Source organism: Apis florea, unplaced genomic scaffold, assembly GCF_048593485.1.
Source record: "Apis florea isolate Af1SG1 unplaced genomic scaffold, ASM4859348v1 contig_3585_pilon, whole genome shotgun sequence".
NCBI lineage: Eukaryota > Metazoa > Arthropoda > Insecta > Hymenoptera > Apidae > Apis > Apis florea.
Genome location: NW_028256788.1, coordinates 2,206,314 through 2,230,690, shown reverse-complemented (window position 1 = coordinate 2,230,690; position 24,377 = coordinate 2,206,314). Strand labels below are relative to the sequence as shown.

Sequence of the window (24,377 nt, the reverse complement as noted above, 5' to 3'; positions counted from 1 at the left end):
AAACTCACCTGTATACTCCTTCTAGGTCTCAAGCTGGCGAGCTTCTTTGCAGCAGCATCGATGCTGGCAGCAGCCCCCAACAGTTCGTTTTCAGCAATGACCGTCGGATCGTCAGGATCCACCCAGTCATTGCCCTTCAACAATTCGGCAACGGCCACCAATTCAGTGACGCTTTGAGCTATCTTTCTACTGATCGGTGGCAACGTGTGCTTCGCGTCGCCCGATCTTGATGCAATTTGAAGGATGGCTTGCAACAATTCTCTATAATTAATAGCGACATCGTGGCCGGCTTGAAGCGTTCTGTCTCGCAACTCGGCTGTTTCAGCGCAATTATACGCGGCTCCCTTGCAAATCGTCAGCATATCACTAATGGCCTTCCGCCCCATGTTCGCGGCTGCGATTATGTCATCCTGTTTGCAACTGTTTCCCGCGGCCACCGCCTTTGCAGTTGACATCGTGATGCTTTTCGTGCAACGGACCAGATCCTCGGGCGTCACGTTCGTCCTTTGGATCTCTTGGCTGTTCAACGCGCGGATCTCTTGCGCTATGGCCTCGATCGTCGATTCCAACGCCCTCGTACCGCGGGTGTGCTCATCTTCCACCGCTTTCACCGTTTTCAACAGGGACGTCACGTTGGTCACCATCACCTGAGGATGAAAAGGGGAAGGAGATTAATACTTGTGTTGACGAGTAGATGGCGACAATCTGGGTACCGTTCTTTATGTACTCATCAATTGAAGATGGATGTAAGATGAATATAATAATAATAATAATAATAAGAATAATAGTAATATATATATATATGTATGTATGTATCTAAAAATCATGTAATTTTAATGTAATAGAGATATAATTAGTAACTTTTATGCATTTTTGTCGATAATAAATTTTTCCTGATTACCGATGATTTTTAGATGAGCGAATGAGATATAAAATATGTTATAAGGTTAATACAGTTGTTATCAGTCGCGTGTTTTGAAAAAAAATGGCGGCGATCAGATGTTCTGCTGCACAAGAACTTTTGTACGTTGTTAGTGGATTTATAATATTATTCGCTGAAAAATTGGTATTAGAAGATAAGCGTGAAATTAATCTCTTATTTTTTTTTTTTTTATCTATTCTTCTTTTCTAATTATTTTAATTCGAAATTATTATTAGATGAATTTTTTATTTAACGATATTTCTCTATTTATCTCTATTTATTACGTAACTAAGAAATTTATGTAAATAAAATTGCTAAAAATATTTATCAAAAGATTATATAAATATATATAAAACTCGTTAATTTATGATTAAAAGTCAGAAAAATCGTGGTGTTTAAAATTTTAATCGTTAAAAATTCTAGCCTGTATAAAATTTGTTATTATCATTTTTAAGAAATGGCAAATAAAGTATTAATTTTTCCAATTAGTTCGACGAAGCATTAATTAAAGCACGGATGCTATTAATCGTTAATGCACACACGTTTGCAATGTATAATGTACATACCTAAAAGTTGCTTTGTTTTTTAAAAAAAAAAAAAAATTTTCTGCCCACGGGATGGATTATTATTAATAATATGTTCGTATGAAGGGGTTCGTAGAGTGCGAATTTTATGATTTTTTTATTTCGTCGTTACAAAAAGAAAAAAAGGAAGGAAGAGAGAGAGAGAAAAAAAAGAAAAGAATCTCAGAAGGAAAGATGATGTATGATACAAAGTATAGTAAATAACCTCGACTATAATAAAGCACGATACAATTGTTTCGCACAGCAAGAAATGATGTATCTACAACACGAATGGCTAAAAGTACAGCAAATAAGAGCATCGTGTTACTATCTCACGTTTTTAATATTACTAATAATTATTCGATTGTTGTATTATACTTGTAACGTTCATCGTGTACAGGGACCTATATACGAACGTATGAATGCTACAGTATCGTACAGTAAATCGAAAAGAACTTTAAAGTGCAAGTTTGGGAGTCGCAAAGTCGTCACCAAGTTCTTTCTCAACTAAATAAATCGAGAAAAAAAGAAATTGTTCAATAATAATAATTGCTCTGTTGGAATTTTTTGCGAGTATTCATAGGTTTTTCATTTCAAACCCTTTCGGTACTTGGGCGTCAAAAACTCATTATTATTAAAAATTTCCAACATTTCTTAATTTCCCCCCTTATCCTATCTTTCAACGATTAAATCGATTTTTCTTTTAAAAGATATATTTATAATAAATAGAAATAGAGAAATGGCGAGTGTAAACGTTCCTTCTCGTTCAATTTATAATGTACCAAAAGGGGAAATATCAGATTCATCGTTCGAAACGAATCGACGGGCGTATTAAAAAGACTCGGCTTCGGCTACATGAGCAACAGCAAATCGGAAGTTCGCTGAGACGGTTGTTCGCTCTCTGAGGCCGAGAGCAGACGTATCAGCTCCTCCTCTTGATCGGAGACGAACCATTCGGACTCCGAGCCGCCGACGTCACTCAGAGGCATCAGCTGCTGGTGTAGCTGCTGTTCTAACACCTATCCGGATCGGCCAGACCAAAATCGTCAATGAAAACTCACAATTAAAGTCCACCAAGTGTTCGTGTTGTGAAAAATCTTTCGCAAAATTTATTTTCTTTTTTTTTTTTTTTGTCGTCTTTAATTTTGTTCAAAATTATTAAATCTCATCTCAACAAAGCAGAAAAAAAAAGAAAGAAAAAAGAAAGAAAAAGAAAAAAACAAAGCCGAATATATTAAAGACATTATATATTGTTTATATATGTATATATATATATTGTTTTTTGGTCGTTGAAGCAAAAATTGATTCTTGTTGTTGCACAGCTCTACATACGTATCCAAGGGAACACAGAAGTATATATCGATATAGTATGTCACACACATGAAAGAAAAGATGGAACATCGAACTAAATGGATAGTATATGCAAGGTGGACTTTAATTGTTTCTTTCTTTTTTTTTTTTTTTTTTTTCTCTTAACAGTGAACGTTTTGGTCGAGGCACGAGAAATCTTTTTATCGAATAACTCGCGAGTGAGATTTATCGAGAATTATTTCAGGCTTGCATTTTTTGTATATTCTTGTATTCTTTTTTCTTTTTTTGTTTCTTTCTTTTTTAGTCGGTTAGAGGTGAAACAGAAAAGTTCATCGATTAAAGTCCACCCAAAAAAATAACGGGAATTTGGTTCTTTGTTAAGCGTGAAGACCGAATTTAGTGTGTTAATGAGAGAAATAACTAACGAGCACTGTTAGATTCGTCATAACGTATCCTGCTTTCGTTCTTTCCTCTATTAAGAATTAATAATAGCAAATTTCTTGCTGCGGTTAATATCAAGCATCAATCAAAGCATTTCCCAATTAGATTTGTAGCGGATTATTTGAAATTATCAAATACTTGAATGATATATTTCGTTTTGACATAAAGGAAATCAACAAAATTATTTATTTCTTTTTTTAAAAGAGAAAAATTTTGAATAAAGTAAAAATTTTGTCATTTTTTCCCTCCCAAATCATTCGCCTCTTCTGTTTACTAATAAAAGATTCAGATTCTAATAAGGAAAGCTCAGAGTTAATAAAAAAAAAAATAAATAAAAAACAACACCCTTTTTAGTCACATGTAGCTTCCACAAAGCTTCTATTTCCTTTTGATGTATCTGGACGTTGCCATTCCATCACAGGTATCTTTAATCACTCAAGCGTCTCTCCAAGACCATAGTTAATGCTAAGCCAACAATGTTGCTTATTGCTCCTTGTTCATCCGCAATATCAACACATTTGAAGCTCAAAAAAAAAAAAAAAAAAGGAATGGTTAACAAAGAAAGTTAGATCTTACCTTGGCCGAGTCCTTTAAATGCGCCATACTGGGATCGTTGATAGGTTTTCCACTGGCTGCTTTGGTAGCGTGTATCAGATCTCCAAGAGCAGAGGCCACATCCTTGACCGCGTTGATCAGCATCACTTGAGCTTCAGGATTCTGGCTACCCAAACTAGCAGCTCCATACTTAACCACCTCAGCAAGCTGGACTATCGTTGAGACTGCATTTTGCGCAGCGACTGCCAATTGCTCTTGAGACGAGGCTGCACCAGCTACTAGCGTTTTGGTATCTTCTACCAGAGCCTTGGCCGTCTTCAAGATGTTCTCTCTATGATCGGCAAAAGTGTCGCCTTCGTTTTCCGCGTGCAAGGTTCCAGCAGTAGCGAACATGATCGTGGTGTCCAGGTCGCCGATAATACCTGACACGGTGCTTGCAGCATTGATGCACGCTTGAGTACCTCTGGAACCAGCTTGCAAGGCGGCCAACACCTGGGACACCTTCTCAGTGACGATCTTGCTGTGCTCCGCAATTTCTCTTTGAGCATAGGCGTCGCCTGGCGACATCTGACACGTTCCTGTTGCTCGAACGATGTCCACGCAAGCCCTGCCGAGCTCTTGGACACCTGTACGAAGTCTTGCAGACACGTCAGCGTTAGATGCAGCTGCTGAGGCGCCGGACGTATCGCGGGCTAGCTGAGTGTACTTGTGGGAGATGTCCACTGCAAGAGGGCCTAATCTGCCTACGTCGGTGCTGGACTTTGTCGACTGAAATGAATGAAAATTTAATGGGGTTAATTTTAAGATCAAGATTATATTTTTATCTTTTCTATGGGAATAGTTTACCATTTCCTGTGCCAGCCGAGCAATTTCTTTAGCAGCTTCCACCATTCTTGTTTGATAATCCACATACGAATCCACAGTGTCGATCGTGGACATCCTGTGATCCTCCAATCTAACCATAGCACGAGAAATGGTATCGATCAACCCGGTAACAATACCGTTTGATGTTGAGATAGTTTCCAATGTGTTTTGCAATTCCTGCAGCGCATCCTTCATGGATTCCACCGTTTCGTCTACTTCCGTGTGCAAAACGATCGCCTTTGAATTACCACCGGACTCCTTTGTCACGCAGACAAGCTGCAGGGCAGATTCAGTAACGGTTTTCGTTTGATCTAGTAGCACCATCTGTTGTTTCGAATGCACCATGTTTGAAGCAGCACCGATAGCACCGGAAACCAAGGGTTCGCAATACAAAGCGATCTGGTTGACAGCGTGTCCCACGTTTTCAGCCTCGTATTTAGCAGCTGTTCGAAGAGGTTCCAGTTTTTCTCGTAATTCGCTGGCGCTGCTCTCCATTTGATCGGTAAATCCTTGCACCGTGTTCTCTCTTCGTGGAACCAATGCCTGTGAAACAGCGCTGAGTGATGCGGCATCCAGCTCTCGAATCCTGGCCGACAATTTTTCGATCGCAGCGTCACATTCCTTCTGTCCAGGTGCCTTGTCGCGGATGGAAGCAACTAGAGACTTGATCGAGTCGCTGACACTCTTGCTATGGTTTGCCAATAATTGCCAAGTCGGGGGATCCTTAGGGCTGACAGCTAGACTCTTAGCAGCTCGCACCATCGCGCAAGAACCGTCGATGATAGCTTTGCCCGCGCTCGTTATTGGTTCCTGGGCAGCTCTAGCCGCTATGGATATCTTTGCAGGCTGACTGGCGAATTCTGGAGATCCGGCGAAAGTACACAGATTGTCGACCGCTTCTAGAAGAGGCTTGGTAGCCTCTGCACACTTCTCTCTGTTAGCTTCGGAATAATTCTGATCCAACGCTTTGATCTCCTTCACCAGAGCTGACGTGGAATTGGCAACATCCTTGGCCGATTGAACGAAGTGCCGTTTGGCAACAGGATTGCTAGTTTTGTTCGAAGCTTCGCGACAAGCGTTGCAGAGAGCGCTAGTGTATTTGGCGATCATGGTAGCTGCTGAAAGAACTTGTTGCTCGGTACTCGTGGGATTGCCAAGGCTCTGACAACCAGTATGAATAGCCTGAGCAGCTCTGAGGAATTGAGCTTGGTCCACCAGGCCTGGTTTTCCAGCCACTGATGTTGGGTCGCTTACACCAGCTAAGTATGCGGCTTGGGCAGCTGCTTCTATCAGGCCACAGATTGAAGATGACACTCCTCTAACGGCTACTGAGAATTGCTCGTGTTCTGATTTCTTTGCATGGTTAGCTATGCCTGTCATACCATCGCCGAGACTCTTGCTCTTCTCCATTACAGTTTCAAGGCATTCGAAGTAACTCGCGTCGGATATTGGCTCACTAGGATTGTCAAGAAGCGATCTCATCGATTGTATGTTTCTGATGGCGTTGTCACATTCGTTTTGTCCAGGCGCGGCTGAAGTACAAACGTCAACTAGATAATTGATGGAATCTGTTACCGCTCGTGCAGCAGCTGATAATTGGTTCTTGGCGTTTGGAGCACTCGGGTCAGCTGCTACAGATTTAGCAGTTACCAAAAGCTTGCTGGATGTCATGCTGACGTTCTTCAGTGAGACTACCATTTGAGTTCGAGTTTCGATGGCTGTTTGACCGGCCATTTCCATGCCAACACCCAACAAATCTCCAAAGGCATTGGTGAATTGCTTGGAAGAACTAGCTAGTTGTACCGGTGAACGTACTGATGATACTACGTTCGATGAAGCATCGTTTAGATTCGCAGCTGCGTTATTAAGATCACTTTGCAGTTGCCTATAAAAGAAAAATTGAAATATGTATATTTTTTACATGATAATAAAGTAAAAATCTCAAACAAAAAGTTAATAAAATATCAATGAAATAAACGATTCTTTTGATCTAGTTTAAAATATTTGTTATATTGGAACAATATAATAAGCAAAACAGAATAAGAAAATTGTTACGCGTCAAATACTATAGTTCATTACACTCGACCTAAAAATTTAATATTTAAATGGTTTACTTTTTTATTGTTACAAGTCTGTTTTAAATGTGCTCTTAAATTTTATCATTGTCTTTAAAAATTCTGTCAAATGTGTGTCAATGAATGATAGGCAGTAATTAAAACAAGACAAATGAATAGGTAAACTAATTACTTGTGTACCATTTGATAACTTATCAGTAACACGAAACAATATACATACCCATAACTTTTGTTAGTTTGAGGAAACTCGTTCATGCCTAGAACCTGAGTCATTTCGTCGATATTCTTGATGGCATCATCTACGTCTCTTTGCCCGGGCAAGCAAGACACGCATTTGTTCAGCGAATTTGACACATCTTTAGCAACAGCAGCTAGATTAGCTTCATTGTCTACATTATCAGGATTCTTTAGAGCTCTTCTAGCCTCTTTAACCAATCTCAACGACTTCAATATCACATCATCAGCGGTCATTAAAACTTTCTTTTGCGTATCAGGTTGATTCGAAGTTGCAGCCACTCCACGAACCGCGTAAGTCAAGTCTTTAAGAGCAGTTGCTGTTTCTCTAGCCGCGCTTCCCGTGTAATTTTCATTTCCTTGTTTAGCAGCAGAGAGCAGCTGAGCCATGGCGAAACCTACGTTCTTCGACGTGGCTCCCAAACGAAGAGCAGTGGATTCCGTGGTCTCATCAGGTAATGGCCTCAGGGAAGCAGCTTCTACGGCTCTATAAAACTCTCTCAATTCGTCTTTCAAGCTGTTTATCAATTCTTCAGCTGCATCCAATTCCAATCCACCGCAAGCTTCCCTTGCGCGCGTCACAGCAGATCTCAAATCTGAGAGAGAAGCACCCAATTGCTGAGAAGTATTGTTCAATTGAAGAGCAGAAGCTTGATCGGTAACAGTTGGTAATACCGCCCTGGCAGCTTTTACCACGGCAGTACCAGGCTGTAAGAACTGTTCAGAAGCATTAATCAGATTCAACTGTGCCGTGGAGTTATCCGGTTGAGCCTGCGTTCCTTTCACACCTGCTACAAGACTTGGTATATGCTGGGCCATGGTATGACACTCTGCGTTTAATTCCTCTTGACTACTTTGATTTGTGTTGTGATGAGCAGCACCTGTTGAAGCAGCAATGCATTGTGTAGCAGTGGCGGCTGCCTGTTTGGCACAAGCTTCCAATCTATTGATCAATTTCCTCCTCAAAGCAGGAGTAGCAGCGGCAGTGGTAGCTGCTCTCAATTCTTCAGCAGCTTGCCTCAATTGATCCTGCATCTTGGCGTCGTGTGGGCTACTGGCACATTGTCTGGCAGCCTCCACCATTTTGGCTGTGGCGTCAGCGAGCACCTTAGCAGCAGCCAGTAATCTTCGTTGCTGTTCCGAATCAGTCTGCCTCTCCGCCTCGCCCTTTATGCTTTGAATCAATTGTGCTGTCGCTTGGCCAACAACTCTCGCTTGCCTCACCATCTCACCGGCATCTCCGGTGCTGGCAAACAGTTTATCAGTGGCTATCAGTATCGTCTCCACTGCTCCCTCCTGAATAGATTCCTTAGCTCGCTCTCCCCTGGTGGCTGTCTTAATATGACTCAACAAATCGTTCAACGTTCTACTGACTTCACTGGCGGCGATGTTCAACTCCTTCAACAGGTTTTCGTCGTTGCAAGTCTCGTTGCACACTTCCAACAAACCTTCGACTGCCTTCGTCACTTCGCGAACCGCGTTCATCAGCTGCGTCTGACAAGCAGGAGAGTGCAAAGTTGGCGCCACGACCTTTGCACACGCGACTAATTGAGACGTAGCAAGAGCGCATTGCGTAGCTGCTGAAATCACGCGATTTTGGGTCGCGGAATCCTCGCAGGTGGCCGCGATATTCTTTGCTTTGAGGACCAAAGCAGCAGTCGAGTTTGCCACAGCTTTAGCCAAGGCTAACAGCATATCTTGGAGCTCTCGATTCGAGTCGTTCTCTTCACCTATAGTTGTTAGCACCTGGTGCGAAGCCTCACCCACGCGAGAAGCTGCGTTCAACAAATTCTGTCTCGGCTAAAGTGAATGAAAAAAGAAAACGATTAGAGATGAATTGTGGAAAAAATATATAAAAAATATATTAAAGCAATGTGTTTAAAAATAAATTCTATTACAAGCAAAATGATAAATAAATTGATTGTTTTGCTACTTTTCATAATAATACCCTTTTGTATATATTCTTTTAATATTTTAAAATCATATTTATTATCATCTAATTATATTTTATATAATTATTCTATAACTAGTAATTAAATTTCAATAATTTGAAACTTTGTAACGATATATCTCATTACATAAGAAACATTCGTTAACATAAGAGAAAAGAACCATTTTCCCGATTTTCATCTTAAATGAAAAAAAAAAAAAAAAAAAAAGACTAACTCTCATTATATAACGAAAATATCAAAAAATCAAAAAGTATTTGCAAAAAGCTGCGAATTTAACGCGTGCATAATTTAAAGTGAAACGCAAATAGAAACAACATTAAGTGGGATTCTTTATAAAAACAAACGCTCTAAACGACTTGCGACGACTTCTACAATGCTCTCTAATATTCTTGCTTACGTATCGTTCGTACGAAGATATCGCTACGTAGAAAGGCTGCATAAAAAGTATACAATTGATCGCATCAAAATCATAAAATCCTTGTTAAAAAAAAATTCACTTTTTAACTCTCCAGAGAATAGGAAAAAGTTGAGAGAATAAAAAAAAAACCCTTCCCAACAAATGTCGATACCTCTTTGGTTTCCGGCTCGGTGGCCTTGAGCAAGTCGGAGAATGCCGAGCACAGCTTTCTGGCGGCGTCCAGCAACTTGTCCCCCGATGACTCGTCGTCCATCAGGGCCGCGATCATTCTCACGCCCTTGGTCATCTCCGGCAGGTTGGTGGCGATCGTGGTGATGGCTGCGCCCACCGCCGTGTGGTCCACGTCGTCGGCCGGGCCTGAAGTCAGGGTGACAACCTGGGCAGTGGCGGCGTTCATCGCCGCGATCTGCGAGCCAACGTTCTGCTTGTGCGTGTCGATCGTCTGCTCGATCCATTTCAACGAGGCCGGATCGGTGCCCAGCTCGGGAAGCTGGGCCTTCGAGGACAGCTCGGTCTCGGCGATGTGGATCACCTCGTGGCCGGCGGTTATGGTCGACAGTAAGGCACGTTGTGGTTCGGACAGGACGGATGTCACCTTTGTTTGTTGCACCTGGTTGCCCACGATTCGCAAAAATATTGCTTCAGACAGATAGTTCAGGCGGTCGATTTATATGATTATCGAAAAAAAAAATAAGAATCGTTCCATTTTTGTTCTTGTCCATCTTCTTCTTTTTATGCGATGTTTGTTTAAAAATCGTTGGTAAAATCAATGAAACGCGAATATAAAGGTTATTTGGAATGAAAGGAGATACGATAAATGAATAATGTGTATAAATGTACAAGTGGTAGGTAAATTGATAAAAAATATTTTTAATTTACCCTACCAATACAGTTTACAAAAATTGAACGACTTCAAGTTTATATAATATATTTTTAATAACGGGTATGCAAATTAAAAATGGATATATCGAAGGAATATGTTGCATACAAAAGGAAATTCTTATGATACAGAATTTTCCAATATACTGATTAAATTTCAAATAAGAAGATCAATATTATTTTTACATTCCAGAGAGATTTTACATTTTAGTCACGAAAAATAAAATTGAATGGAACTAAAAATTGGAAGGAATTTATACAACAAAAATTACTTTAAACAGCCAATGATATAAATAACTGAAAAGTTTAATCATCGTGTACCTACTCTGTGTCCGCAATAGAAGGCGCCTAGCATGAAAACAAATTTAACCGTAAATTAGTCGTTTTTCTCTTTTTAAATTACTCCGGCTTGAAACGAAAATCGTATTATTTATAGCGATCTCTTGAACTTGAAAATATAACGTCGCTGCGATTCGTACAAAAGATTCGAACTACTTAGCTAACGCTATAACAAAGCGATTCGATGACTCTTGCCGAGGTGAATTATCAGTGTTACTCGGGGAAAAAATTCGATCTACAATTTTTCAAGAAACAATAACAGAGTTCGATAACTCTGTATCACCTTCAGACTCCAATTCCACGAAGCAGGACTGAAATTCAACATTTATCTCCGAATAATCGTCCCCAATCCATTAATTCCCATTCAGATATATCTGAATACTTAATCTGCCACTAATCAAATGAAATTTCCTCGATCATATCATGACATCAATCGACTCTATCAAACGAATCCAAATAGCGTAACCAATATATCTCCAATTTTAGTAATCCATCGTATCGGACCAATAATGCGTCTCTGAATCAATTTAGTGTGACCGAAGGGAAAGGCCACGAATGTTTTCGATGAAAGTGAGGCAAATGAGGAACACTGATAAATCAACCCGAGCAAGAGCCTGTTCTGCCTCTGATAGATCTTACCATCGGTGGAGCGTGAGCGATGTTCACCTGGCCGCTGACAGTCGTGTATTGAGCACTGCCCATGTGCCCAGTCCCATACGGTCGAGCCCCTATAAACCGTATCATGCAACTATCCGAGTGATATTTACAAGGATCGATCCTCGGGATCGATTGATCGCTTGACAAGAAGCTGGATTAAGGCACACAGATCGGCTGTCTTGCGAAGCGGATAAGCGGCCAAGTGTGTCTCGTTTATTACATACCAAATCAAAAATGTAAATGAAAAAGAAACGCAGATATGTGTATACTATTATTCGATCGTTGCATAATAAATGTTGCTAAAATCCGTTTCAAATCTTGAAAGTTACGTACATTTTTTTAATTCTTATTTTAGTTATTCCTTATTGTATTTTATTACGTTATTGATATATTGATTACTATATAAAGGAAAAAGTGGAACTTTTTTTTTTTTTTTGATAACTTATTAATTTTAAGTAATTATCGTATACGCGTTTGTGACGTGCTTGTAACGACCATTAATACTTGTTACAACCGTTAGGTAATCGTGATCATGATCAAATTCGTTGCATAGAAACTATCGCGATCGGTTTATGTGCCGTAGTATCGACTGGCGCCACTAGGCGGCCGTAATTTCTCGTTAATACTATGCATACTATGCATGGTATAAGTATCAAATCAAGCAAGTGACGAATATCTATTCTTAAGAGTGATTAGGATTTCATCGATCTCTTGTACTTTTAATCTTTTTAAATTCTCGATAAATCTTCATTGTTAAAGTTAAGTTGTTCTTGTCTAGCCTTGAATGTCATTTACACCATTCATAAAATGGGGTCTATTTATAATAATAGAGTGTAAAATACGTATAATAGTTTTATAATGAACTCGTAGTAATAAAAATATAGTGTACATCATGACATTAATTTTAATACTGAATAAAGAATTAATATATAAAAGATTGAGCTGGGAACGTTTTTTTATTAATAATATGATAAAATATTTTATTATTTTGTATTTTTTATCGTACGTAAAATATTAAGTTTTAAAATTATAAAAATAAAAGAAGAAAAATTGTCTTATTCCTAATTATGTAACAACTCAGTAAAAAAAAATATATATATATATTTAAAATATTAAACAATTATTTTCATTTATTTTCCTTTATAAATTTAAACTACAATTGATCAAACATTCTATTTTGTAAACACTTATTATGCAACAACTAAAAAGGCGTGCTAGGAGTTCTAAAATTTTTATAATTTATTTCGTTATTTTAGAAGTTTGAAAAAGATTAAATGCAATTGAAGCAACATGACGAATGAAAATTTTGCGATAAATACTACTTGATATTTGATAACTATTTTTATTATTCTGAATAATTCATTTTGATATAAGATTATTATAAATTATTAAATTATAATTTTGGTGAAATTAAAATTTAATAAAATAAAAATCTTTTACTATCTTAAAATCTAAATTATTCTATGTAATAATTTTAAACATAATTTTTTATGATTCGATATTTTAATAATGATTATGATAATCAATTAAGATGAAGAAACAATGCAAACAAAACATAATAAAAAATTTGAATAAACACAAAAAAATTTTTTCCAAACTTCCAAATAACCCAAATGATATTAAAATAGGAAATTATCATCAAGATACAAACTTTATATATATCTAAAATCAGCACGCGATATTTTTCTATTAAATACATAAATTGAATAGTAGGATCAAAATACAGTATCTTATTTTTCGTTTTAAGAATTACTGATAAAACTGATATGTGAAAAAAGTCACACTCTAATAAAAATATTCTTCAGAAATGATATAAGACACTGATTTTGGGGCGTGAAATAATCGGGGAAAAAATTTGTTGAACATTCTTACCGTCTACACCGGTTCTCATAACTGCAGGTATGGCAACTGACACAGCTTCCACGTTTCCTTTGCCAGCATTACTCGTTTCGTGTTGCATAATCGTTGCTCTGTAAAGAATATGTATTTTATATATTTAAATGTTTCATGTAACAAACATTCACAAATTCTTAATAATAATAATTTGATCATTGTCATTGTTAAAATAAGAAGGCATTAAAAACTAATGATCTATAGAAAATTTACTTCAAATTTGCTTCTCTTCTTTTCGCTTCTACGTAGAGTCTCTGTTTCTCTCTCAAAAACTCTTCCATAGTAACTCACTTTATCATTTACAATAAAAATAAACTGATAAAAATATAAAGTATGGAATAGACAACTATCGTGTTATCTTCACCAATATAAATCTCAATATTCAATAAACGAAACAACGTGACACTCGATTTCTATCAATTCCCATTAATTGTCCTAATACACTTGCATCAATTAACAGAATGTTGAAAATTAGTATATATATATATATATACATAAATATATTCACAGCGTGATACTTACTTCAAAGGCGATACACTGTCTTCAACCATGGTTGAACCTTCATCTCCTTCGATACCAAAGTGATCTTTAGCTTTTTGCTTCTTGAGAATGATGTCGATGTAACCAGAGATTAGTTGAAGTATCTGTTCTGCTTCTGTGGTTTGTACGCTGTAGTATTGATCAGAGTAATCGCCAAAGTCGAGTGTGAATGTGTTTGGAGAGGCTCCCCAACGTCGGACGGTAGTCAACGGCCATGTTTTCAAGATTTCTTTCGTTTTTTCGTCGAGCCGCAAGACGGAATCTTTAGTGACACCGAGCAAACGTGGCACCAATTTATTTTTCCCCTTCATTTTCTCTTTCACCAGGAAGAACGTGACGCCGTAGGTGCTCAACGATCTCGCTGTTCTCGTATACAACACTTTTGCGTCGAGCTCCGAGAGGCCGATGTGTTTTTTGTGCTCTGCGAAAATCTTCTTCTCGATACCCTTCACCTTCAAATATGATTGTGGTAAAAATTCCTTCAGGCTAGAGAGAAAATAACGAGAAAACTTTGGTTAATGACACTGATAGAGATATACCCTTCTATATTCTTTTTTTTAAAAATCTGGATGGAACTCTTACACTCTTTCAAAATTATTTATTTAGAAGGGAAAAAATCGATCCTTTCCGAATCTCGTTATGCCAATCTCGATCGCTGGATTTTTCCTTTTCTTTTTTTTTTTTTTTTTTTAATTCATTCTCTTGGTTATCGTTAAAATAACGTAATATAAGTCGGGATGAAAGAAATCAATATTTTCTTATCTTAAGAGAACTTACTCGAGAAAGCCTGGCTTGTGCTTGTCTTCCTTGTGATCACCGAACTGGATCTGGCATTGTATTCCAGCGAAAATACAAGCTTTTTCCTGAGTAACCGGATGCGTGCCATCTAGAATTGCGTCTCTCGCTTGAACGTACAAAAGAGATAATTGCACCGGATCCCGGCTGTCGATATTCTGATCCGAAAAGAAGAATTTTCTCCGCAGCAACACTGTTTCTGACTCGTCTATACCTTGCTCCCGTAACGTCTTACTTGGATCTATCCAATTCACTGAAACGACAAAGTGATACGTTCCTATCGATTTAAAATTTATAGTGCAACACAGATTTGAGATTTAATCTATAGTATAGTATTACTATATTTTTTTAGGGATAAAACTTTTAATAAGAAATTGTTATTAACACGTTCGTAGATCAATGATTTCGTCGGAAGTAGTTTTAATATTTTTATTTTATATATTTTAATGTAAAATTTCGGATATATTTACACACATTAGTTCTTAGTTTTCATTAACTAATTCATTGTAATTCACCGAATTAGTTGTTTTCAGTGCCTCCACTTCTACTTCCTTCGTTTCCAAAGTCTACTTTAAGTATTTTGGTGTGAATATAAGCCTCTTCTAATTGGCAACTTCGACTCAGTTCTATATTATCGGTGATAATAACACCCTGCTACGTTATAATTTTAGATTTAAAATTGTTAAATAAAAATGCAACAAATCATACTTGTCCCTCTTTTCCGTTTCTATTATTCTTAAATTTTAAATTCTGCGATTCCAAAGTGTACTTTATATTTCAGAATATTATTCCGTTAAATTTCTTTTAAAACCCCGCCTTAACTGTTTGCATTCGTATATTTACATCAATAAATATATGTGTAATATAATTCTAAAGGGCTCTTCTTACTTGATCGACAACCTTGTCGAATATAAATACAAGTGCAAATGTATTAAAATCGTATCTTTCTCGAAGAAGAAAGCGTCATCACCCACGTATGTTAAATTGTGAACAACACAGTGAAAATTCTGCTCCAACAACATTTTTCACCGCAAGTTTCGATGCAATTAAATCGATTCTCACCTTCGTCGTCGGTCTTCAGCTTCTTCCTCAACTGATCCATCTTCGCGTCCCGCTCGCCTTTCTCCTCTTTCCTCCTCTTGAGCGTAAGGGTGCCGAAATTGCCGGGCTTCTGGTTCTCGGTCTCCTCGTCGGCCAGCTCGCGTACCAACGAGTACTCGTCGTGGTTCGTGATGCCTATCTTCGTACAAATTACTACCATGAGATTGGCGACGGGCTGGCTGTCGTCCACCAACAACGTCTTCAACGTTCCATCCAGCATGCGCACTCGAAGGGTCCGCAGTTTACGCCGGTACTCGAGCAGATCGCCGTTCCTCAGAATGTAATAATCGAGATTCCGGCCTGGCTCCAGCCAAACTCCCTTCTTCACGTCCTCGTCGGCAAGGAATAATCCGTAGTCCTTCGCTGTCGAGGCGAGAACCGCGGTTAAAGTTATAATTGTTACGATTAAATATAAAATTATTTTTAAAAACGTATCGTTCGGCGGAATAAAATAATTTCAAATTACGATTATTCTTTTGAAATAAACGTTAATAAAACTGGAGATATAGAATGGATTAAGGATTAAAATTAAACACGCTTGGATCGTTGAAAAATTAACGGATGATGAGCCATCATACGTGTTGCTCGAGATCGATCCTATTTATTTCCATTTCGCGTTCTAAATATGCCGTAAATTTAAAATTCTAATCACGTTCACGCACGTTCTATTAAAGGACGAGGGAAGAAGGATGAAAATGAAGGGAAGGGGGGGAAAAAAAAATGCAAATTCGCGCGCGTGTGTGTTCGTTAGTGCAGAACGTCGTTGAATATTTGAGCGAGAAGGAGAGCTTACGCTGGCCCATGTTACTCGCCTCAGCGAGTTTCTCTCTGATAATACGGCAAGCGTCGTAAATGGATGTGCTCGGGTCGAATTGCATCATCTTCGTGGCGTTTTTCTCCGGGATGGAGATGCGCAAGGATAGGGTGGCCATTGCGACTGCCTGGGGCGATGATGTGCGATGTTCACGAAAACCGCCGGAATCACTCGACTGAAACACAAAAATCGCCTTGTTTCATTCTTTTCCCCCCACTCCGTTTCTTTTCGCCTTCCTTTCTTCTTAAATACTCCATTTAAATTCGCATTAAATTGTTCGAGAGAGCAAAGTAAATAAATAATAAAAATTAATTCAATTAGATCGCAACTCGTTCGATATTAAGAAGAATGTGAAACGACCTTATAGCGATTTCTAGTTTACCGGTGAATCAAGTGCAACAAGTTGCAAGGGGCCGAGCATTGTGCTCCCTCACGGGTCACCGTTCTATCCATTCCCGTAATTGCACATTATCGTAAAACAACAGACAGTTCTTGCTCGAGGTTCACCCGACAATTCTCCAATTTCCCTTCTTTCCCTAATTTCCAACGTAATGATCGCGGATAATAAAGCTTTTTTCCCTCCCCGATATTCAATTGGACCGATTTTACAGAGCAATTTTAATTAATGTCTCCAAACACGCAACTCGGGAGACATTTTGTAAAATTTTCATCGTTCACCTTCGAACTTGATTCACGAACAACATAATGAAGCATTTCGAGACGTTTCCATCATTTTGTATCGGTTGAAACCTAGCAGAGAAACCTGCGGATTAAAAATGTCCCGCTATCGAATGGAAGAGGAAGCCACCGTGGGACTTCTGTTGTGTCTATATATCGATCTTCCCTGTGGTATGGTACATTTGCCATAGAATTTGCGGCACGGGCGTAGAACTCTCGCTCTCACCCCACCACGGTATTTCGGCTAATAAAAATAAATTGTCGCCGTCTCGAGGCTAATTAAATCGATCCGGGAAAGACGAATCTTTACCCCTCGCGTAACCCTGTCTCTTCCTTTCGTTTTAATCAATTACGAATTACCGACAATCCTTCGTGTAACGTTCGAATTGAATCAATCGATGGAACAGGTTATCAGGATGTGTCTTGTTCAGAAAAAAAGGAAAGGGAAAATCTTGTGTTGTGAAAATCGGGTGTTTAATTGTTTTCTTTTCTTCCTTTTTTTTTTTTTTTTTTTTCCTTTTCGATAAGGGATGAGAAATTGAAATTTTTCAATCGCTCGAGGAATTTGATTTTTTTTAAATTGGAAGATTAATTTTTTTTCTACCACATCGCGCGAGCGAAAAATATTTGTCGCGGGAATGAGAAGATCGAAGAAAGTCTTGGTTATGTTAATTGAAAAGTTAAGATTAATTACGAAGTTCCGTTCTTGATGAAATAGTTGGGGCCTTGATGGAACGTCGGCTGCTCCCCGCTAGAGCGGAAATCTGCTGACTGAAAAAAAAAAAAAAAACTAATAAATCTGAAAATAGAAAGGAAATACTGCCCCGCGCGTTCTGAAATTTATTGTTCGAGAGATTGTTCGATCGAAGAAATTAAATTAAATGCACAGATAAACATTTTCGCCTTACTTTTAAAAAGTTCTGACGAAAAATCTTCATCAGATGAAAATTCCTCCCCAATGAAAAAGTACGTATAAAAATATTACGATATATCGTTTCCCCCAAAACGAATTTCCAAGAATAAAATGTATGATATAATTATAAAATGAGAAAGATTTATAACGAGAATTCTCAGAAATATCGAAACGAAACGAAAATCGAAAAAAACGTTGTCTCGATTTGGTGAAATGTATTGCCCTTAAGACGATACACGATACACGATATATTATCACGATATCTAAACGAGCAGTGGCCGCCAATTATAGGCTGTTTCGTTCGTTTACTCGACTCCTTTTCTCCTTTTTTTATATATATATATATATAAAATATCCCCTCGATGGGAGAGCAGGGGGTGGTTCATGCGCATAAATTCGTTGCAAGTACGCCCTACGCCAATGTGGACTTCCACCCTTAAAGGTTGCCAGGCAACGCCGGTCTCTCACTGTGTCAAACTCAAGCACAACCATCCCAGACCATCCCCTCTTCTTACGAGCCCGGCAACCTCCCACCCTCCCCCCAGCCCCTTCCGTCCGCCACTCTTTTCATTTTCTCCTCTCCATTTCCCTTCCTCCGCCACTGTTCATCGGCCTTCTCATCCTTTCTCTTTTCCTCCCGCGCGTCGCCGGTTACCCTATATTCCCATCCTTACCGACCGTTCCAATCCCTTGCAACTTTCTTTCATCCTTCTCCCACTCCCCATTTTCGTTACTTTTCCCCGTTGTTTTCTCTCCTTCTTTTCTCTTTTTCTTCTCCCTCCATGAATCCAATTCCTCTCTCTCTCTCTTTCTCTTTCTCTTCTTTCTTTTTTGTTTTCTTTTCGTTCGTTTGTTTTTTTCCTTCTTCTTCTGTTTATTATTCTTTTTTCGTCCTTTTCTTCTCTTTTTATATTTCTTCTTTCTTTACGATTTTAGTTAGCTCGTTGACGTTATTGTCTCTCGGGTGTCTCGTTCTCTACTTTGCCTCGGCGCGGCACTTTCTTTGTTATCTCTTTATCGACTTTCAACGATCCTCTTTCCTTCTTTCTCTCTTCTTCTTTCGCTTCTTTTTTCGTCCGTTTCTTCTTCTTCTTCTTTTTTCCTTTCTTTCTTTGTTCGTTCTTATTGTGCTCGCTTTCGTTACTCGCTGCTCTCCTTTTTTTGTCATTGATATCGCCGTTTTATTACCCATCCCTTCTCCCCTTTCCTCCAGAATCTTACACTTTCCTTCGGCGTCCGTATCAGCTCTCTATATTCAATTTCCCGTCGCTATATTTCTCGGTTTTAATATTTTACCTTTGTAAAAAATTTTCTAGTTTCTCTTCTCTTTTCTCTTCGTTATATCGTTATATCTGAGATAATTGTACGTTCCGTTATCTCGAATAAAATTTTACAATCCTTCTTTTTAATCCCTCGCTTTTGACGTTTTAAAATTTAGGGTGCAAATTAATTTATATTTTAAAGAAATATATCCGATAAATATACGTTTCCGAGCGAGACAACAACTTAAGAAGAACTTAAAATTATCAATCCACTTCAAGATCTACTTTAAGATAATTTTTAAAGTTCGTCGAGGAGATATATAATTACATCGAAGTTGTGAATTATTATTATTCTGAAATAATGATAATTGTGAAAAAAAAAGTGGAGAAAAAGAGAGAAAAGAAAAGAAAAGGAAATTGAGAGATAATTGTTTAAAAATTGGTAAATGGATAAATTGTCGAACACGGGTCTGCTTTGTTAATCGTGAAAGTTTCCGCGAAAACTTTCGCCCCGGGCTCATTTCGGAATCGGCCGCCCGATAATGTATGCAATGATACTGTAGAACTCCTTGACTAATAATTTCGTTTAACTTTATCTTCAAACGAGTTAAGTCGTTCAGCATTCATGAAAGTTGTAAGCTGGGATAAGCAAAAGATCTCGTTGAATGTTTCTCACATTTACGAAAATTGTCTCTGAATTATTTAAAAATCTCACTCTCACCTCTTTATCTCGATATTTAATTTCAACGAGTTACGTGGCGGTATATATAAAGAAGTCCAAGAATTAATTTTTTACACGATCAAATTGTGCTTCATTTTTCTTTTCTTGATTCTTTCTTGACAGAAAGAAAAGGAACGGATCTGTATCGAATCAAATTTATCCATAAAATTGATTCACGGTATACAAACTCCCTCCATTTAAACGTTGTGTACGTCACTTTCCAATTTCTATAGGATGTATTTAGAGGAATGACCTCATTATCTGCAATTGGGTCAACTGCATGAGTGCAACTGAGCAACCGTGATGCGCCTTCGACGTCGTTCGAATCGTTCTTTGAACGTCTATATCCTTGCTTTTATAGACATTATGCTTTATATTTATATATTCGTGATTTTTTTTTTTTTTTAATATATATATCTTCACTGTTAAAAATTCATTCGATATCTTTAATATTCGTGATTTTTTTTTTTTTAATATATATATCTTTACTGTTAAAAATTCATTCGACTTTTTAATATTCGTGATTTTTTTTTAATATATATATCTTCACTGTTAAAAATTCATTCGACATCTTTAATATTCAATTTTTTTTTTTAATATATATATCTTCACTGTTAAAAATTCGACATCTTTAATATTCGTGATTTTTTTTTTTTAATATATATATCTTTACTGTTAAAAATTCATTCGACATTTTTAATATTCGTAATTTTTTTTTAATATATATATCTTCACTGTTAAAAATTCATTCGATATCTTTAATATTCGTGATTTTTTTTTTTTTTAATATATATATCTTCACTGTTAAAAATTCAGACAACTTTAATTAAGATCACTTCTCCATTGAAATTTATCAATCGTCTAAAATTTTTTCTTTTCTTTTTTTTTTTTTTTTTTCAATCAAATTATTTTCCTTTTTATTTGTGTAAACAAATATATTTTCACTTGAAAAATTTGATTACGTGATAGATTTACGCCGATAGAAAACGCATCGATTCTTCAGATTTCAATTTATATTTCACGAAGAACGATCTTAAATCTGCACATCGAAATATCTATTTCGAAGCTTCAGCAGCTTTCTGCATATTGTGTTACACTTTTAGTGCTGCCATATAACCCGGAAATTCTGCCAACCGGGCTTCAAGACTTTTAAGTAGACCGTGTGAAACGGTCACGGTTCTACTCGAACGACCTTACGAATGAATATTTTAGAGCCAGACTGCAAAAAAAAAAAAAAAAAAAAAAAGGAATGTCTCGCAGGATGAAATGTGCCGTTTCATCGTTTACAAATAGCAGCTCGACGATATTTTTATCCTTAACTGAAATACAAAAGCCACGTAAGAGATTAAAAAAATTTTCTCCGTCGTATCAATTGTTGAAAAATTGTTATTTTTGAAGAAAACGAAGACATTTCGACATTTTTATCGCTCGTTGTAGAGGAAAAAAATTCTCATCTATGATACAACACTTTGGTGTAATATAAAAAAAATCGGTTATCTCGTCAAATCACTTTTCTTTTACAACAATTTATTCGTATTCAAATTAAAGTAAAAATTAAAATAGAGAGAGAGAGAGAGAGAATTCACGCGTTAGCCGAGAATTGAATCGATCGTCTTAAGCCTCCAAGTCTAAGTTTAGACGTCGGTTTCTTTCCACGGTGATAACGGGTGACGTGAACTAATCGAGGGTCTAAGGATTGCTGGGAGGAAACGAAGACACGATTATGCACGCTCTACAAGATTCGGTAATCAGGGCCTCGGTTCACTTAATGGATCCTGGCATACGCGCCAATCACGTGGACCCCCGTCGACACGCAACGAGCATGAAAAATAACCGCTGTTTATATAAACTCGATTTTTGCCCATTCCCTTTATCCGCCACCACTGGCGGATACACGTTTCAATTATAGGAAAACGAGCAGCGCGAGGAATTACTTTTATAACAGGCTTTTCTTCAATCTCTAATATCCGCTTAAAATGTGTATACATATAAGTGTATTACACAAGGATGATTAAAGTTAAAGAAAGATTAAAATCTGTCGAAGAATTCTTTCCACGATAGAAACGAAAATCTCGAACCACTGATGTTTCACTTGACGATGATGCACAATTTTAACACGAGGAATTATTTTGCAACATGTTTTTCCAATCTATAATACACAAGTATTACACAAAGGTAATTAAAGTTAAAGATAATTAATTTTAGTTTAAAAAAAAAAGAAAAATTCTTTCAATGATAAAAACATGATACACAATTTTAAATTCTTCCATCTCGATTCAAAAATATTTCACAGATTCCCATAAAAATCAGATATATAATAATAAAGAAAACATAAGTACTATACATAAGTACTATACAAAGATAATTAAAGTTAATTTTAGAAAAGAAAAAATTAAAATCTGAAAAATTCTTTCAACGATAAAAACATGATCGATGATACGCAATTCAAAATTCCTCCATCTCGATTCAAAAATACTGCACAGATAAAGACGGAGTACTGATGATAAAGAAAACCGTAAACCAAACCAATCCATCCATTAAAAATCAAATATTAAAACCGATACGAAATCTAGAAAGAATCGAAGATACGAAGCGCGAAACCCGGTAAGCGGAAAGTGCACTTCCGCCTGCCGCGGAAGTTCGTGGAAGAAACACGGAAGATTGTTTCGCTTTTCTCGCCGATCAAAGACCATCGAGATTGCGGAACCACTTATGGCCATTTACTTTCAACCGGCGCGCCACTTGCGCGCGCGCGTACACACACACACACACACGCCCCTATTCTCTCTCTCGATCTCGATTCAACGCCGTCAGCTTTTTTAACTCCGACTCGTCTTCTCTCGAAACCCATCCCTCGTGTCGTGTCACCCATCCTCGAGGCCACGTGGATCGGGACACCCCTACCTTTTATCGCCTCCTCGACACCCTTCGTCGACACGAATCACCTCGTCTCTCCGCCCCTCTCGCGACACACTGACACGAAACGAATTTATGTAAGGGAGCATCGATCGATTTCACGGAGATTGTTTTCGAAACCTCTTGCTGAGAGACGTTTGGAAAATTTCTAGGCTGATTTTCAGACTTGGGTGTGAAAGTCGTTCGAGCTACTTCCGAGTTGAGTGTCATTCGTGTTGAAGTTCGACTTTTCGAAGAGGTTCTTGGATTTTCGACTTGTTTTTGCAATGAATTTGAAAGCGTGGGTGGATTGTTAATTTTACGTAATGTATTTTGTGGATGATGGAAATACGTGGATTAATTTGGAATTTTAATTTTCCGGCTAAATTGTGAAATAGCTCGACGAAAAATCTATTTTTCATCTTTCTTCGAAACTTTAACCCAACTAAACGACCAAGTCTGAGAAGGAGTTAATAATATTATTAGATCCACTTGGATAATCGATAATCGTTTTTACCACGCCAAGAAACACCTTGTTCGAGATAATTATCGATGCACCATCGAGACAATTTCGTTCGGGCAAATATTGATTCTGAAACAGCGTCCGATGGCACAGTTTTCGCTTGCACGATCTCCACAAGTTCTGTGACGGGGTAAAGAATGACCTCGACCAACTACCAACCCCTGTTCGAATCACTTATTAACTTACACTCGAGGGAAAACTGACGCCCCCCCACTATTTTTCTCAGAAACTTTCTCAGCCATCTTCCAACTTTATTCTTCGTTTTAACCCTTTCGTCTCGGCGAAAATCGATTTCGTTTCTTTTTTTTTTTTTGAGGAGGAAGGATCCGACCAATTAATGATACCTCCACGAATATTTCGTCATTAAAAAATATATTATTTCTAAAATACGTTCTCTTTAATATAATTTATTCTTATATTTTACGCGTAAAGTATTGATTTTTTCAAATTTTAATTAGAATAATTATTTATTTTCGTGAACAACATGTTACTACACATTTCGATCGACGTTGAAAGAAATTTATTTAGAGATTTATTTAATACTTGCCAATATTCGATTATTCACCGAACGAGTGATAATATTTATAAATAAAACACGATCAAAGCACCAATATAACTTTCAACTCTATAAATTTATTTCACCTGCATCGTATATTTTAATCACTTCCTCGAACAGAAAATTTCCTCCCTTCCCTCTATATTTAATTCTTAACGCAGCAAAGTTTCACCTGTGAAAACTAAGAAACAACGTACTAAGAAGCTAAGAAGCAAACCCAAAAATAACAACAAACTGAAAAAAAAAGAAACTAATTTTAAAAAACACTTACTCGTTAAACTAGTCTACCTCTGAAACTAGTACTAAACACTAAACAGCACTAGGCGATGCTGAATAGAATTACTCGCGCGCAATGACAAACACAATTATAAATAAAAATGGCGACGAAGAAGATTCGGAAAGCTTCGTAATCGAGCATCCGATCTCCAAACACCAGAGAGAGAAAGAGAGAGAGGGAAAAAAAAAATAGAAGAAAG

General features: G+C 37.5%; 1 protein-coding gene across 6 annotated transcripts in view; it reads right to left on the bottom strand.

Moving 5' to 3' along the window:
• Positions 1-24,377, bottom strand: part of rhea (Talin_middle and talin-RS domain-containing protein rhea) — a 52,583-nt gene that overhangs the window by 4,825 nt on the left and 23,381 nt on the right. For 2 of the 6 annotated variants that reach the window (XM_031917106.2, XM_086914135.1), the window contains exons 3-14: positions 16,333-16,528; positions 15,501-15,902; positions 14,421-14,691; positions 13,626-14,129; positions 13,083-13,180; positions 11,193-11,281; positions 9,487-9,945; positions 9,315-9,350; positions 6,952-8,765; positions 4,639-6,541; positions 3,814-4,560; positions 9-647 (exon numbers count right to left, since the gene is read on the bottom strand). In XM_031917106.2, the coding sequence (XP_031772966.2) occupies positions 9-647; positions 3,814-4,560; positions 4,639-6,541; positions 6,952-8,765; positions 9,315-9,350; positions 9,487-9,945; positions 11,193-11,281; positions 13,083-13,180; positions 13,626-14,129; positions 14,421-14,691; positions 15,501-15,902; positions 16,333-16,471 (7,101 nt within the window). In that variant the 5' untranslated portion in view covers positions 16,472-16,528. Of the gene's footprint in view, positions 1-8; positions 648-3,813; positions 4,561-4,638; positions 6,542-6,951; positions 8,766-9,314; positions 9,351-9,486; positions 9,946-11,192; positions 11,282-13,082; positions 13,181-13,625; positions 14,130-14,420; positions 14,692-15,500; positions 15,903-16,332; positions 16,529-17,725; positions 18,452-24,377 lie in introns of those variants that run through there. The other 4 variants (XM_086914134.1, XM_086914136.1, XM_086914138.1 and 1 more) reach the window with 4 other exon arrangements.